The 13214-nt window shown below is 38.9% G+C and overlaps 1 protein-coding gene across 3 annotated transcripts in view; it reads left to right on the forward strand.

The window, feature by feature from the left end:
- Window positions 1-1065: 1065 nt before the first annotated feature.
- The window catches only part of LOC117397722 (WD repeat-containing protein 62-like), a 31172-nt gene continuing 19023 nt past the window's right edge, over window positions 1066-13214 (forward strand). For all 3 annotated transcript variants that reach the window (XM_033996534.3, XM_033996551.3, XM_033996543.3), the window contains exons 1-6: window positions 1066-1637; window positions 4874-4965; window positions 6987-7049; window positions 9158-9215; window positions 12290-12460; window positions 12791-12928. In XM_033996534.3, the coding sequence (XP_033852425.2) occupies window positions 1470-1637; window positions 4874-4965; window positions 6987-7049; window positions 9158-9215; window positions 12290-12460; window positions 12791-12928 (690 nt within the window). In that variant the 5' untranslated portion in view covers window positions 1066-1469. The remainder of the gene's footprint in view (window positions 1638-4873; window positions 4966-6986; window positions 7050-9157; window positions 9216-12289; window positions 12461-12790; window positions 12929-13214) is intronic.

Here is a 13214-nt window from a genome sequence, read left to right on the forward strand (position 1 = left end):
CATTTTTCACTTCCAAAGTTTATTTCGAGATTTGATTTGTATTTTAATACAGCTTAAATCTTTTTGAAGCTCCAGTAAGACTTAACCAGCAGTGTGGAGTAGTGGTCAGGGCTCTGGACTCTTGACCGGAGGGTCGTGGGTTCAATCCCAGGTGGGAGGACCTTTTTTCCAACTATAAAGCCATAAAGAATCATTTAATATTAACCCTTACATAACCCAAAGTTGGACATTCCACTCCTGGTCTTTGTCCCAGCCCTGTTCTAAATTGTTTGATTGAACCAATTGAACCTGCATCCATGTGCCCTGTGATTGGAAATAACCGTTAAGGAACACGGAGAAAAGATAAAACGATTCCTGCTCAGTTTAATTGGTTTATTATTAACTAAGGTTTATTAATTGTTTTAATACTTTGTACTGATGTAACTGCCGGTTTTATTGCTGAAACTGTGTACATTGTGCACACCTTTAACGTAACACAGGAGGGCGCTGGCAACGCGTCAGATCAAGGGATGAACCGCAATTGAAATCACGGTATTCCAATATTATTTTTGTGTAACAATTTGCTTAATAATTTCCCACGCGTAAAATATATTAATATTAGAATTATTGCATACGTTTAGTTGTTCTTTGACATTCTTAACCCCATTTGTGTGCAAAACGTCAGACAAAACAGACATTTAAATGTCTGCATTATTGTTAAATTATAACATTTGTTACCCGTTATGTAGTTTATTTTTCTTTAAGTGCAAATTGCATACATTGCTCATTATTTACAGCTGTTATCAGAATGTGTTAATTCTAAGTTAATAACTGTATTGTGTATTTGCTTATTTGTAACATATAAGATATTGATTAATGTCAAATAAAATCACAGATGGCAGTGAAAGGGGCGGGAAATTAGAAAGCATAGTCCCAGTTTTATCAATGTATTCAATCGTCCCGCCCCCCTCTAATGCTTATTGGATGTTACAGATTCAGTTTAGGGTCAGATTGTCCAACCATGTAGATGCCAGAAACCCTTTCTTTAACTGTGCTGATTTTATTGGATGCTGCTAGATTTAGCCAATCAGCAGAGTGGTGTCTGTTTGAAACTGTTTTCTGCGGTCGGTTTGTTAGGTTCAGAAGTGAAGGCGTCCCTTCAGCGTGCGTAATAAATGGTTCCGTTAGCCGAGGTCGGATTTACGTGCTGAAGTGGATGAAGAGTTTTGTGAAGAAAAGCGAAAAAAAAGGTTCCGGAATTTAAAACAAATAAATAAATAAAAATCTTTTACTCACATAAAAGTAAAACGGACAGAAAGAAACGGATACTAAGGGATTTTAAGTTTAAAATGTTTGTTTTTATTTATTATGTACTGAAAAAAATTTAAGCGATTGATTTAAAAAATTCAAATTTTTGGGAGAACTATTTTTTTTATTATTATTGTTATTACATTAACAATTTATTTGGGAGTTTGCTGTATTTCATTACCATGGCTGAGGGAGTATTCGGTGGGTTTAATAACTCGCTTTTAAACGGTAACAACTTGAATTACAACAATACCAACACACGGGGTAAGAAATTACTCAATCCTGCACCGGCCCTTAATCTAAGGAGAAAAACTAGACAGCAACAACTGGGCAGAAACATCCACAGCCGGGTAAGATTTAACTAAATTGTACCTAAACTGTAAAGCGACTGGAGTTAAAGGCAACATTTAGTTGGTTTAAAATGACTAATGTCTAGGGAGAAATCCCGAGGGAGGGCGGTTATTTGATCGTTGTTATCTAGTATAAGGGTTTAAAAAATACTGTTTTTTATAATGTTTTTACAAGACTGGTTCACATAGTCCAGCTGTCAAACAATTTAATCCCACGATTTGTGGAGCAGGTTACGGTGGCTGAGGCGTTAAAGTTAAGTAAGAAGTGACATATTTTGCCGGTTACGGTTACTGCCTGTTGCTCTCACACAGGCTAGCATGACATACCGCTAGTGCTGGATTTGTTGTGATTTGTGCAAACAGTAAACTGGTCTTGCTAGGATTGCTAGGAGCAAAGTTCCATTATTAAATGGAAGACATGTCAGAATACCCCCGTGCACCCCTTTTTAATTCAAATCGATTGATTCCATTTTGCAAATAGCTATTGCTAGATTTAAAAAAAAAAAAAAAGTATTTTTGTTTTCCCTTGGTGGCCTTGCATGTCGCATAAACAAGCCCAGACAAAGTCAACAGAGTTGTGTTGGGTTAAGCACAGCTACTAATATAAACTGGAAAAGTAACTGTTTTGGGATGACACAAGTTTTCTTGTTAAAAGGGAATAAATCAGACACTCTTTTTATATAGCTTCCGACGAGATTCGCCCCTGCAGTATTGTTCCTATAAGTCTTACACCAAATGTCCCATTAAAAAGGGAGTCGAGAAGAAATGATTAATCCACTGTGCATCAGCGTTAATCACAGGATGTAGCCAACCACAATGGACAATCTGTCTCGTTTGAACGATGAGTTTTTAATTCCAGGAAATGAAAGGAATATTATGTATTGTAAATCAAGCCTGGTTGTTGAGGACCCTGTGTGTGTGTGTGTGTGTTTTTGTTTTTAATGTTTAGTAAGTGTTTCATTATGTATGTATGTATGTATGTATGTTTTGTGGAATGAAACTGTTGCATGTACAGCGGCTTGCAAACAAACCAAGGAGCCCTATTCAGAAACAGCACAGCTCTAAACAGATTGCACTGAGGCAGGCACACTTGCAGTGCTGTGCAGATTTATTCGAGCACCCTATTGCTTCTCTTGTTGTTTTTTATTAAGATCACATAAAATAAAAATGGGCAAATTAATGATTTTCTAATTTAGTTGACGGATTTAATAGGCCACACATGCTATTCACTTAAAATAGTATGGAAAGGAACACATAGCCACAAATGGTAAAATGCAGGAGACTTTTTAGAAGTTATTTAAGATGCCTAATTAAAGCACAAAGTGGTCTAACGTTTTTCACAAGTGACAATTGTTTCCGTGTTGCGGATCACTGACTGAAAGGTTTTCATGCAGGTAGGTATATAAACTGGATTTGCACGCTGCTGTTTGTATCCACTAACACTTGGATGTTGTGATGCCAGAGAAGCAAATTATACTTTGGTTGAACTATCTAAGTAAGTTATTCTTCAACCTGAAAAAATAAACAAGGACCAGAGGTCACAAATGGAGATTAGATAAAGGGGCATTCAGAACAGAAAATAGGAGGCACTTTTTTTACAAGGAGAATTGTGGGAATCTGGAACCAATTCCCAAGTAATGTTGAAGCTGACACCCTGGGATCCTTCAAGAAGCTGCTTGATGAGATTCTGGGATCATGATGGGCCGAATGGCCTCCTCTTTGTGAACTTTCTTATGTTTTTGTGACAGCGTGTTGTTGTGTTACATAAATATTTAATCTATTTTCTGCTTTGGTGACCTGTTTCGTCAGGCTAGATGTTTTGGGCTTGGCTGTACTGATCTCCTGAATGCTTCGTAAGACCTGATAGATTTATCGTTGCCAAATGTGTATGCCAGCAAAAAAAAATAGTAGGTGCTTTCATGCAAAGCCTAAATTTAAATCAATAAACAAACACCCTTGGCTGCCCCCTCCCCTCTCCTGTGGTCTATCTTTGAGACTCTGGAATGTGAACAGTTGTCACTGACTACAGAGTTCAAGATGTGTCACAAGAGTGCTGATGATAGTAAACAGAAGAGCAGTCCTATTTGGCTGGAAAATCAAAGGCAAACCACTTGACTAGAGAACTTTGAACAAAAGTAGAGTTTACCCCCTCTGTTGTGCATTAATTTCTCTCTGAACTGCAGCAGTGCGAGGGCATAGCGTGATGGGTCCCTCCTTGCTGCAGTGTCCCCTAATGACTGAATTTCACCATGCTGCTGTGTTGGTGAAAATCTATTGCATGGCTTTTTCAATCCTAGGGCTTCCCTTAGAGCAGGGTTTCCCAATCCTGGTCCTGGGGGAGCTGCATCTGCTGGTTTTCATGCCAACTGAGTTCTCATTTACTTCATTCAAACCCTTAATTGAACTAATAATGTGCTTAATTGGACCTTTTTTACTTGATTTCAGCTTTTAAACAGTTGGAGATTTCATGCTAACTATACAATTTTATAACTTGAAATTGGCAACCTTTTAGGAGCAGAGAACAATTAAAGGTCTAATAAAGCACATTATTAGTTCAGTTAAGGGTTTGATTATGTAATTGAGAACCAGCAGACACAGGGGTCCCCAGGACCAGGATTGGGGAAACCCTGCCTTTGGAGCTCTCGCCCCCAAAACTGATGGATGTCTGAACGATCAAACTCAACTCGCATGCATAAAAGTATTTTCAACTAGTTTAATTTGAGCTATTGCTTGCAAAAGTAAAATGGGTAGATGCACAGAAATTTGTACTAGATATGAAACTTTTGTTAAGTGTTTGTTTTTCTTTAGGGTAGAGATGTCGATTACATGTTCTTGTAGAGCCAAACAAACAAAAGTTTAGTTGGCTAGTAGCAACCAGGGCTGAGTGCAATTGCATTCAAATATACATGCAAATACTTGTAAGTCTTACAAATGAGAATGCAACTGACTGTGCAAATGCAAATAAGGCATTTGATACTTGTACAGTATTGGTGTTGCCTATTAAACATGTTGCACGTTTAACACACAACATGAATGGGCATCCTTTTGACCTGTACTTGCTTCTACCTAAGACTACAGATTAAGAATCAATGGGATGCTTCAAAGGTAGAGCTCAATAGCTGTGTGTGAGATCCATCTGTCTGACAGCCCTGCTCTACTGTGCTACTCTGCAGAGTATCCAGATTTGATGGTGCATTTACTGTGAATTGTTCTTCCCTCCCTCCCTTTCATTCCAGGTTACGTTGGAGAGGGTCCTTGGTGTAACTGCATTAAGTGGCAGTGGGCTAGCATGTGATTCCACTACCGGGCTGGTAGCATACCCCGCAGGGTAAGCCTTCTGTTCCTTTTCCAGATCTGTATACTTTCCTCCTTTTCAACAGAGACGGCTTGTAATCTCATTGTACGAGGGGCAATCAAACAATCTGGCACAAAATGGATTCTGTCAAACTAAACTTCTACATCTACAAAGGCCATTCAGATCTAAAATGAATGACTGGGGAAATATTTAACTTGAATTTTGGAGGACAGTTTGAACATGAGTCATGCTTTGATTTTAGGTCACTTTTTACAACATCAAAGACCCCACATTCTCAGATGAGAAAAAACACATTAGTTTTAGCTGTGGGGAAAGAAAAAAAACATGTGCAGATGACTAACAAGAATGCATGACTCAAATGCACAGACCATTACCAGCACCAGATACAGGAATCCTGACTCCTCCATTAAAACCGAGTCAACTGCTTGGGTAAGGAAGGAGTTGGGCACTGGGGTAAAGTCCAAGCCTAGACCTGGTCAAAAATAGTAACAGCTGCTGCCCAGGGCATACCCAAGCTGGGTTCCCAGTGGGGGAAGGGTGGGAGTTCAGGGCACTTTCCCAGCTCTGAGCATGGGGTTGGGTTAATGGTATCGATTGTGGGTTTCGAGGAGAGTCAGATTAAGAGTGACAAATTTGTGTATGTACTTAACCTCTTCTAACCCTAATGTTTCTATATTTGGATGCCAGTGGGGTTCCTGTTTTTAATTGCAGCATGTTTTTTTTTTTCCCCAACAGTTCTGTTTTTAAATATATTTAATACTTTTATATAATTACGTGCATACATTTGGGTGTATTTAACCCCGTAATGCCCAAGCATTTTTTAAATAACAGCTACTTTTATTTATATAACTAGATTCCGTTTCTTGTACAAAACTTTATTTCTGTCTGGCAACACAGTGTTCTGCATATGAGAAATATTAAGATTAAGCATTGTATCATGTGATACAGAAATGGGCATTTACAGGTTTTAATCATTTGTGTTAAATTCATTTTCATCCAGTACATACACACGTACAGCTCCTTGTTTTAACCATTTCTAAAACAGAACATAATTCTTACTGCATTGCTCTGCACCTAATAAAATTGTGAAAACCGTCTTGGAAACAAAGTTGACCAAAGCCAAAATAGTTGCAACTCATTCTAATGTGCTAAAGCTTGGCTGTTTGCCCATGCTGAGCCCAATTTCTCTTTGCTGGGTTAGTCGTTGCAGCTCTGTTTGCAGGTTACATCCTCTTTAAACAATTTCTCCTCTGCTCTGTGTGCTTGGCCGAGTTTCATTTTCTCCATGTGGCTTGCAAAGGGAGGCTTTTTCCACTAACTGAAAGCAGGTGGTGAAGTCCTGTGATGGTGATTTGAAGATAGTTTCATTCGAGCAGACCAGAGGTTCGTGGTTAAGCTTGCACAGATTGCCCAGGGGAGACTGAAATAAAACTAGAACACATCTGTTTTAAAGATTCTACCTCTTCAGTGCTTATCAATTTTATGTATGAACACTAACATTTGTATTGTGGTGTTAGTTTTATTAATGTCTTAACCAAATGGACACTATAGTTCTAAAACTTTAGTATTGCGCAATATGTACACCCTAAGTTCTAAGTGTACCCCATGGTAAATGCTGCTATGTAATATATTGTCTGTTCCATGCATAGGGGCTTCGTATACATGTTGGTTCTTTGTTGGAAATAAACTTAATTAAATCTATAAACGCTAGCCCTGTGTAAGTTGAACCAATACAATTAAACTGCTGACTTGACTCAAATGACCATATATTTAATGACCATAAATATTAAAAATAGTGAACAGCACACAACCTGTTTTTGGTGCAAATCTAGAAAGGAATCATTTTTATTCGTGTGTGACGTATTTTGTAAAGGTATGTTTATTTTGATGTTGATTGTATTGCACATTTTACTTTAACTGTAGCAAACCCCTTCATGCATTCCTTAGCTTGCTTTATCAGCCTGTTTAATTATTATCTCAACTCCATTTAATAAATGTCTAATGCACGTAACGGTTCCTTTTCTTTCTTGCAGATGTGTGGTGGTGCTTTTAAATCCAAAGAAGAATAAACAAAGCCATATACTCAATGCATCCAGGTAAGGACTAAAAAATAACCCAGACCAAAAACTCTGATCACTTTGTAAAAGTGCCCTTATTTAGATTTTTTTTTATTTTTTATTTTTGTGGACTCAAATTACTCCCAGTGGAAATCAGTCTAGATCGCTTTGTCTTCAATTGACTCAAGACTGAATGACAGACAAGTGTTCAGGTCAGGACTGAGGGTACGCAAGCACAATTTAAAGTGCAGAGAAGGGCAACTAGGCTGTTCCCAGGTGACATGAGCGTTGAGGAAAAATGCATGGAATAAATAGCCTACCAGGTGAAGAAGTAGGACCTACTGGGAACATTTTTTTAAAAAGACTGCTTTTAAATTGGTTCCCCCAAGTAGGGGAGAATTGTGTGCTAACAAAGGACGAGCCTTGATGGACCGAATGGCCTTTGCTCGTTCCCAAACTTTTCTTATGTTCAATGCATCACTGTAGCCAGTGTCCTTATCCCTGACCTTTTTGTTAAGCAATTAATTTTAAATAGATACAATCTAGAATAAATATGTTCTGGGGTTATAGACCCAAGTGTTTTAAGGACCATGGTGTCCCTTTTCAAGAATGCGAGGGTTATGTTTTTTTTTTTTCAATGTCTGTGTGATTCTGTTAATGGAAGCCTGTGGTTTTTCTCCCCACTCTTGACATGTCTAGCCTGGTGATTTTTGTTATACTGATTAGAGCAATTGACAAGTCTTGCTGCATATTTCAAATTCCATCTGCAGACAAAGAAGCGCTGTCGAATTAGAAAATAGAGACAGCAGCTTGGTGTTTACTGTGCTTATCGGAGGATTTCAAGGGTGAAAAGGACAGATATACATACATGCATGTAGTAGTTGGGAGTAATTCTTATCTGATGCACCTGACTTTGACAACACATTGTTCTGTGGCCCTGCGGTTTCGAAAATATCTTCACTGTGAAAAGGCTTCTTTTAGAATGCCACCAAGCCCAGGATGTAAACACAATTGAGTCTAGAAAGACATTTGCAACAATGTGGTGCACGCTAAGTGAGGCGGAATGTTAGAGCCTCGGGTTGTTCCTGAATGTTCAGAGGTATTTGTTGTGTTGGCATGGCGATGGTTTGAGCCGTTGAGTGATCCCTGTCAGGTTTGTGCACGTTGTTGCTGCTGGTAACAATGAAATCATTTCTGAAGTCGTGGTGTCTAAAGTCCAGCTGCAGCTCTTGTATTGTTGCGGGTTGGTTTTGTGATCTTTGCTCACGAGTTGTACTTAACCAGGGCGGCAACCTGTTTGTGAATTAATCATTTGAATTGAAGCAGATAGACTGGTTTTCAAGCCAGTCTCTTTTTTTTCCTCACTGTGGCTAACCTCTCAACTTCCCTTGCTCTATGGAAAGTGGTTTTCTTTTTAAATAAATCTGAATGCTGGAGGAGCTGTTGACATTTGTATTATTCCCAATTAGCTGACAACCAGACAGAAAAACATTCACTACTTAGATGTTCTCTTGATCAATCATTTTGTATTTGGAAAACTAATTTAGTTCCCAAGCACCCCAACGGACTGAGATTTGGAATGAATAACCTGTACATGTTCAGGGGTGGAAGTAAGACTCATATTGCATAGCAGTTTCACCCACTGCAGGTTTTACTATGAGCTTGATTAGCCGCACTGAACAGGTAATAAGTTCAGGCGTGTCTTATTAAACTTGTAGTAAAAGCAGGAAGGGATCAAACCGCTATGCAATGGGAGTCATCTTTCCATCCCTGCATGTTGAAGATCAATCACTGGGATCCTTTGGCACAACTTGTCCAAATTCTACCAGCTACTTGAAACCAGACAAGCAACTAGAAACTGAGCACCTTCTTTACATTCACCTGGGTAACGTCTTCTGTTGCTGTCCAGTAAGCCACCAGTAAAAATGGAACAATGAATTGCTTCGAGTTTGTTGTAACACTTATAGAAATAAACATGTAGAAACCTAATAAAGGTGTTTTAGTGTGGTAGAAACAGTACTGTGAGGCACTGAGTTTTACCAATGGCAACATTTACGCCATGTTTTAAAGAGAACGTTTTGACATAGCTCTCTCGCTCTCTCTTTCACTCTCTCTCTCATCAAATGTGTTTTTTGTTTGTTTTCCAGAAAAACATTTACTGCTTTGGCTTTTTCACAAGATGGAAAATACTTGGTCACTGGTGAGGTAAGTTTTTTTGGAAAATAGAAAGAGTACTTAACCATTGAGTCTGTTTGTTTTCCAAAAATGACTCTGTAAAAACTTGGCAGTATGTGCTAGCAATGTCAAAGCTGCTTGTCTAAAAGCCTAATTTATAATGTTTTGAACTAAACTTTCAAATTTAATATGCACAGCCCAGTTTTGGGTTGCACCAGCTATGAGTAAGTTAATTACTAAGTTAGTCTCTACCAAGTCCTTAGTTGTCACTAGTTCGTTTAACTAAACGCTCTCTTATTTCGGTTGCACCACACGTACTTGACAATATTTTGTTAGTTTATCACTAAGAGCGGTTCGTACCAAGTCAGTGATGTCATCGCTGCTCGGTAGCCAATTAGAAGTGAGGATATTTCAGAGGGCTTGGTCAGTGATACAGATAGAAGCTCCCACTGAAAAAACCTGTATGGACAGGACCTTTTAAACTACAGAAATCATTTATTGGGAATATTAAGACTGTGTAGTTTTAGGGATTCATTGATTAAAATTAAATCGGTGCCTTTTTGTGGATCGGGATACTGCGAGGGCAAACCTTTTATTTCTTTTTGTTCTTGCTTCATGTCTTAACCCTTCACACGTCCCTGTGTTAAAAAAAAATCCAGATTAACTATATGTGTGTGTGTGTTACGATAGGCAAGCTGACAAGACTGCCGTGACAGATCCCATTGGATCATATATAGGAACTTTAAAATCCTAATTTTATTAACCTATTAAATCCTATATTTAAAAGGATGTCCTATAATTATCAAGAGAATGTATGTGGTCTTGCAGGATTCGCTGACGACAAACTATAAACAAAATAATCTTCAAAGAGAAGCTCATGCAGCAAAAATTTCTACCAAACAGCTTACACCTCCCTAAAGGTATGCGTACATTTCAAGCAACAACTAGTCTTACATTATAACTCATAGCTGGTGCAACCCGTGAAAAGTTAGTGAAGTGTGAAATCAACGTTGGTAAAGACTTTAACTAAGCTAAGTAACAACTTAAGCATAGCTGGTACAGCGTAGCCCAGTTCTGCACCCTCTGTTCCTTGTAACAAATGCTTCTCGGCAAAATCAGAAAATAGAACACAAGCTTGTAAGGATAAGGTTTGACTTGCTGTAAAGACTATTCCTAGCAGTCATGAAGCTAGACTGTATTTTGAGGGGGGTTTGTGTGAACCAGCATAATGTTTGTCCCTAAGAGAGGTGCAAGAGGTGGCGATTGCTTGCTCTGAAGTGGTAACATATCTCCAATGGTACACACTCGCACTCAATTTGCCTTTTATTTAAATCAATCCGCACATTGTTTGCCAGACATGTCTCCTCTCTCTCACTGCCATTGCTGCCCGCCACACAATGGTGCACCCCTATTGTAGAGTCTTTTGTCTAACAAGACAGCCACACCTCTTGTCCCATATATCTCTATATATATATATATATCTATCACTATCTGCATGCTGGACTCACAACCAATATTCGAGTCCTGGAGAGAGTATGCTGCTCTCCACTGGGATGTAACCTGCCCAGTATATTAATGTTTGTTTTAATATTTCGGGGCTTGGAAAAACTACACTAACGCCAGTGCAGACATACCATCTCTGTCTCCTTGGCAGCTCAGACAACATCTTGAGGCCAGGGTGGGGCGCTCGAATACCACCTGTCCATACCTGTAGGTTTACCTGCAGCTTTGTTGCTCAAGATTCCATGTGCTGAGACCTGTAACTTCGGTTTGCGTCCAGTACAGTCTTTTGTATTTGATTTGTTCCTGTATGAAATTCTTTTGATTTTTGAAGATTACCTTAAGATTTATTTAAGAAAACAAACCCTGAAAGCTGTATTTGTAATTTTGATACATTCCAAGTCAATATTTAGAAGACGGTCCAGTTAGATGCGCCTGTAATCCGAGCAGCGAAATTTCACACCGGCTGTGAAGCTCAACACATAGAAAATTGAGCTTTATCACCACTGTGGGCAGGAAACCAAGAAAGTTTTATAATTTTTAGGCTTCAGTTTCTTTTATGTCGAGCTGTCATAAAAGCACCTGAAGGGCTATATTTGCAGAATTTAGTTACATTTAGACTTCACTTTTGCTGGCTGAGGTAGAGGCTGAACAAGGTTAAATATATTTCCAGCATCTCAAGCAGTGCATTGTACTGCAGAGATGGGTTAAAACACTGTCTGACTTGAGTGTTTTTTTTTTTTTTTTTTGTTGTTGTTTTATTTAGCCGGATATTTTCATTGATTTGTGGTGTCTTGCAGCTGGTTCAGGAAATACAAATGTGTTGAAATCACCATTGCTTCCTGTAATTTTACTGTACTATAAATAGGAAATGAAACCATTACGATGGTGTTTTCAAGTTAGATTTTTATCTAAGTACTGCATGTGTTCCTGGAGAAACTGCAGATCCAGTTTTATGGATAGAATAAATTAATGTGTCTTCTATGTACCATGTTTTTTTTTTTGTTTTTTTTTGTTTACTATAAATGGATGTAAATTGTGGTCAAGTCTAAGGACTAGTGACCACCCTGTAGGACAGGGGTGGTCATCCCTGGTCCAGGAGAGCCAGTCCTGCAGGTTTTTTGGATATCTTTAAATCAATGGCCAAAGACCTGGAAAAAATGTACATTGATTCAAATCAAGGAAATAATCAGTTAAATTAAGCAATTGAGAACTCTGGTGGAACGAAAACCAGAAGACCCTGTGGCTCTCCAGGACCAGGGTTGGCCACTCCTGCTTTAGGAAGTGAAGCAGTTCAGTTTCAGTACTTCAATCCTTCCCTGAACCGGAAGGGCCACCCTTTCTCTTGGGGAATGAGGAAATTGTGTGTGTTTTGTTTTTTTTGTTTGTTTTTTAAAAAGGGCAGTCTAGCTGTTAAAATGCCTGTAAACCTATGCGTGACTGAATTCATGACCCACAGAATTTCTTCATTTTAAAATTACATGTTCTAGAGGCACGTTATTCTTCCACACTGCCTATCCCTCATAACTTTTTTAAAGGAGTGCAAACCATGTTGGTTATATATTGTATGGGGGGGGATCCCAACCTGTTACTGTCCCATACAGAGTGGTCACATGCCGGCTGTACGCGTTTGGGATGTGGAGGAGAAGACCCAGGTGGCTGAGGTCCAGTGCCACAAGTACGGTGTGTCCTGTGTGGCTTTCTCCGCCAATTCCAGCTACATCGTGTCTGTGGGCTACCAGCACGACATGACTGTCAATGTGTGGCAGTGGAAGGTAACTGGCAACAGAGAAATTGATCGTTTTTATATAGGTTACATTAATTTGTGTTTTTATATCTGTGTGCTGGTTTGAAAGAAGATCTAACTGTATTGTACAAAAATGAAGAAGTCTTATTTTATTTATTTTCCCCCCCAGATGTACACAAGGGTTAAATGATAGTTGGGAAGCTTTAAAGGATTTTGTCTGAAATGTGGTGTGTTTGTGTGACGACCCTAAAGGTACTAAACTGGGATACCATTAGAATCCTTTGTTTTGAGCAGCATCGTGAGCATGTATGTATGTAAAATTTAATTTGTGGTATTTTTAACTCTGTTTGGGATTCAGAAAGGCACAGTAATTGCTTCAAACAAAGTCTCCAGTAAAGTGACGGCAGTGTGTTTCTCGGAGGACAGCAGCTACTTTGTGACGGTGGGGAACAGACATGCCAAGTTCTGGTATTTGGACGCATCTAAAGAGCGCAGGGTACGAAGCAATACTCCACAAAAGTGCAGTTATTTCTCCAGTTAGTGTCAACTCCATTCTTGTGCCATGACTTCATCAAACACACACACTTGCCTTGCATGCCACCTAGTGTCTGACATGCTTATAATTTGTCACTTGTAAGCACACACATTAGTCAATTATGAGCACACACATTTAATTGATTTTAAACGGTGGCAAGGTTAAATAGGAGCAAACTTGTCATTTTCCCAGACTTTTCACTTAAGACATGCTGTAAAGCTGAGGGAACAGAAAGCCTCTTTTTCAG

The sequence above is a fragment of the Acipenser ruthenus genome, chromosome 30, assembly GCF_902713425.1.
Source record: "Acipenser ruthenus chromosome 30, fAciRut3.2 maternal haplotype, whole genome shotgun sequence".
Lineage (NCBI taxonomy): Eukaryota > Metazoa > Chordata > Actinopteri > Acipenseriformes > Acipenseridae > Acipenser > Acipenser ruthenus.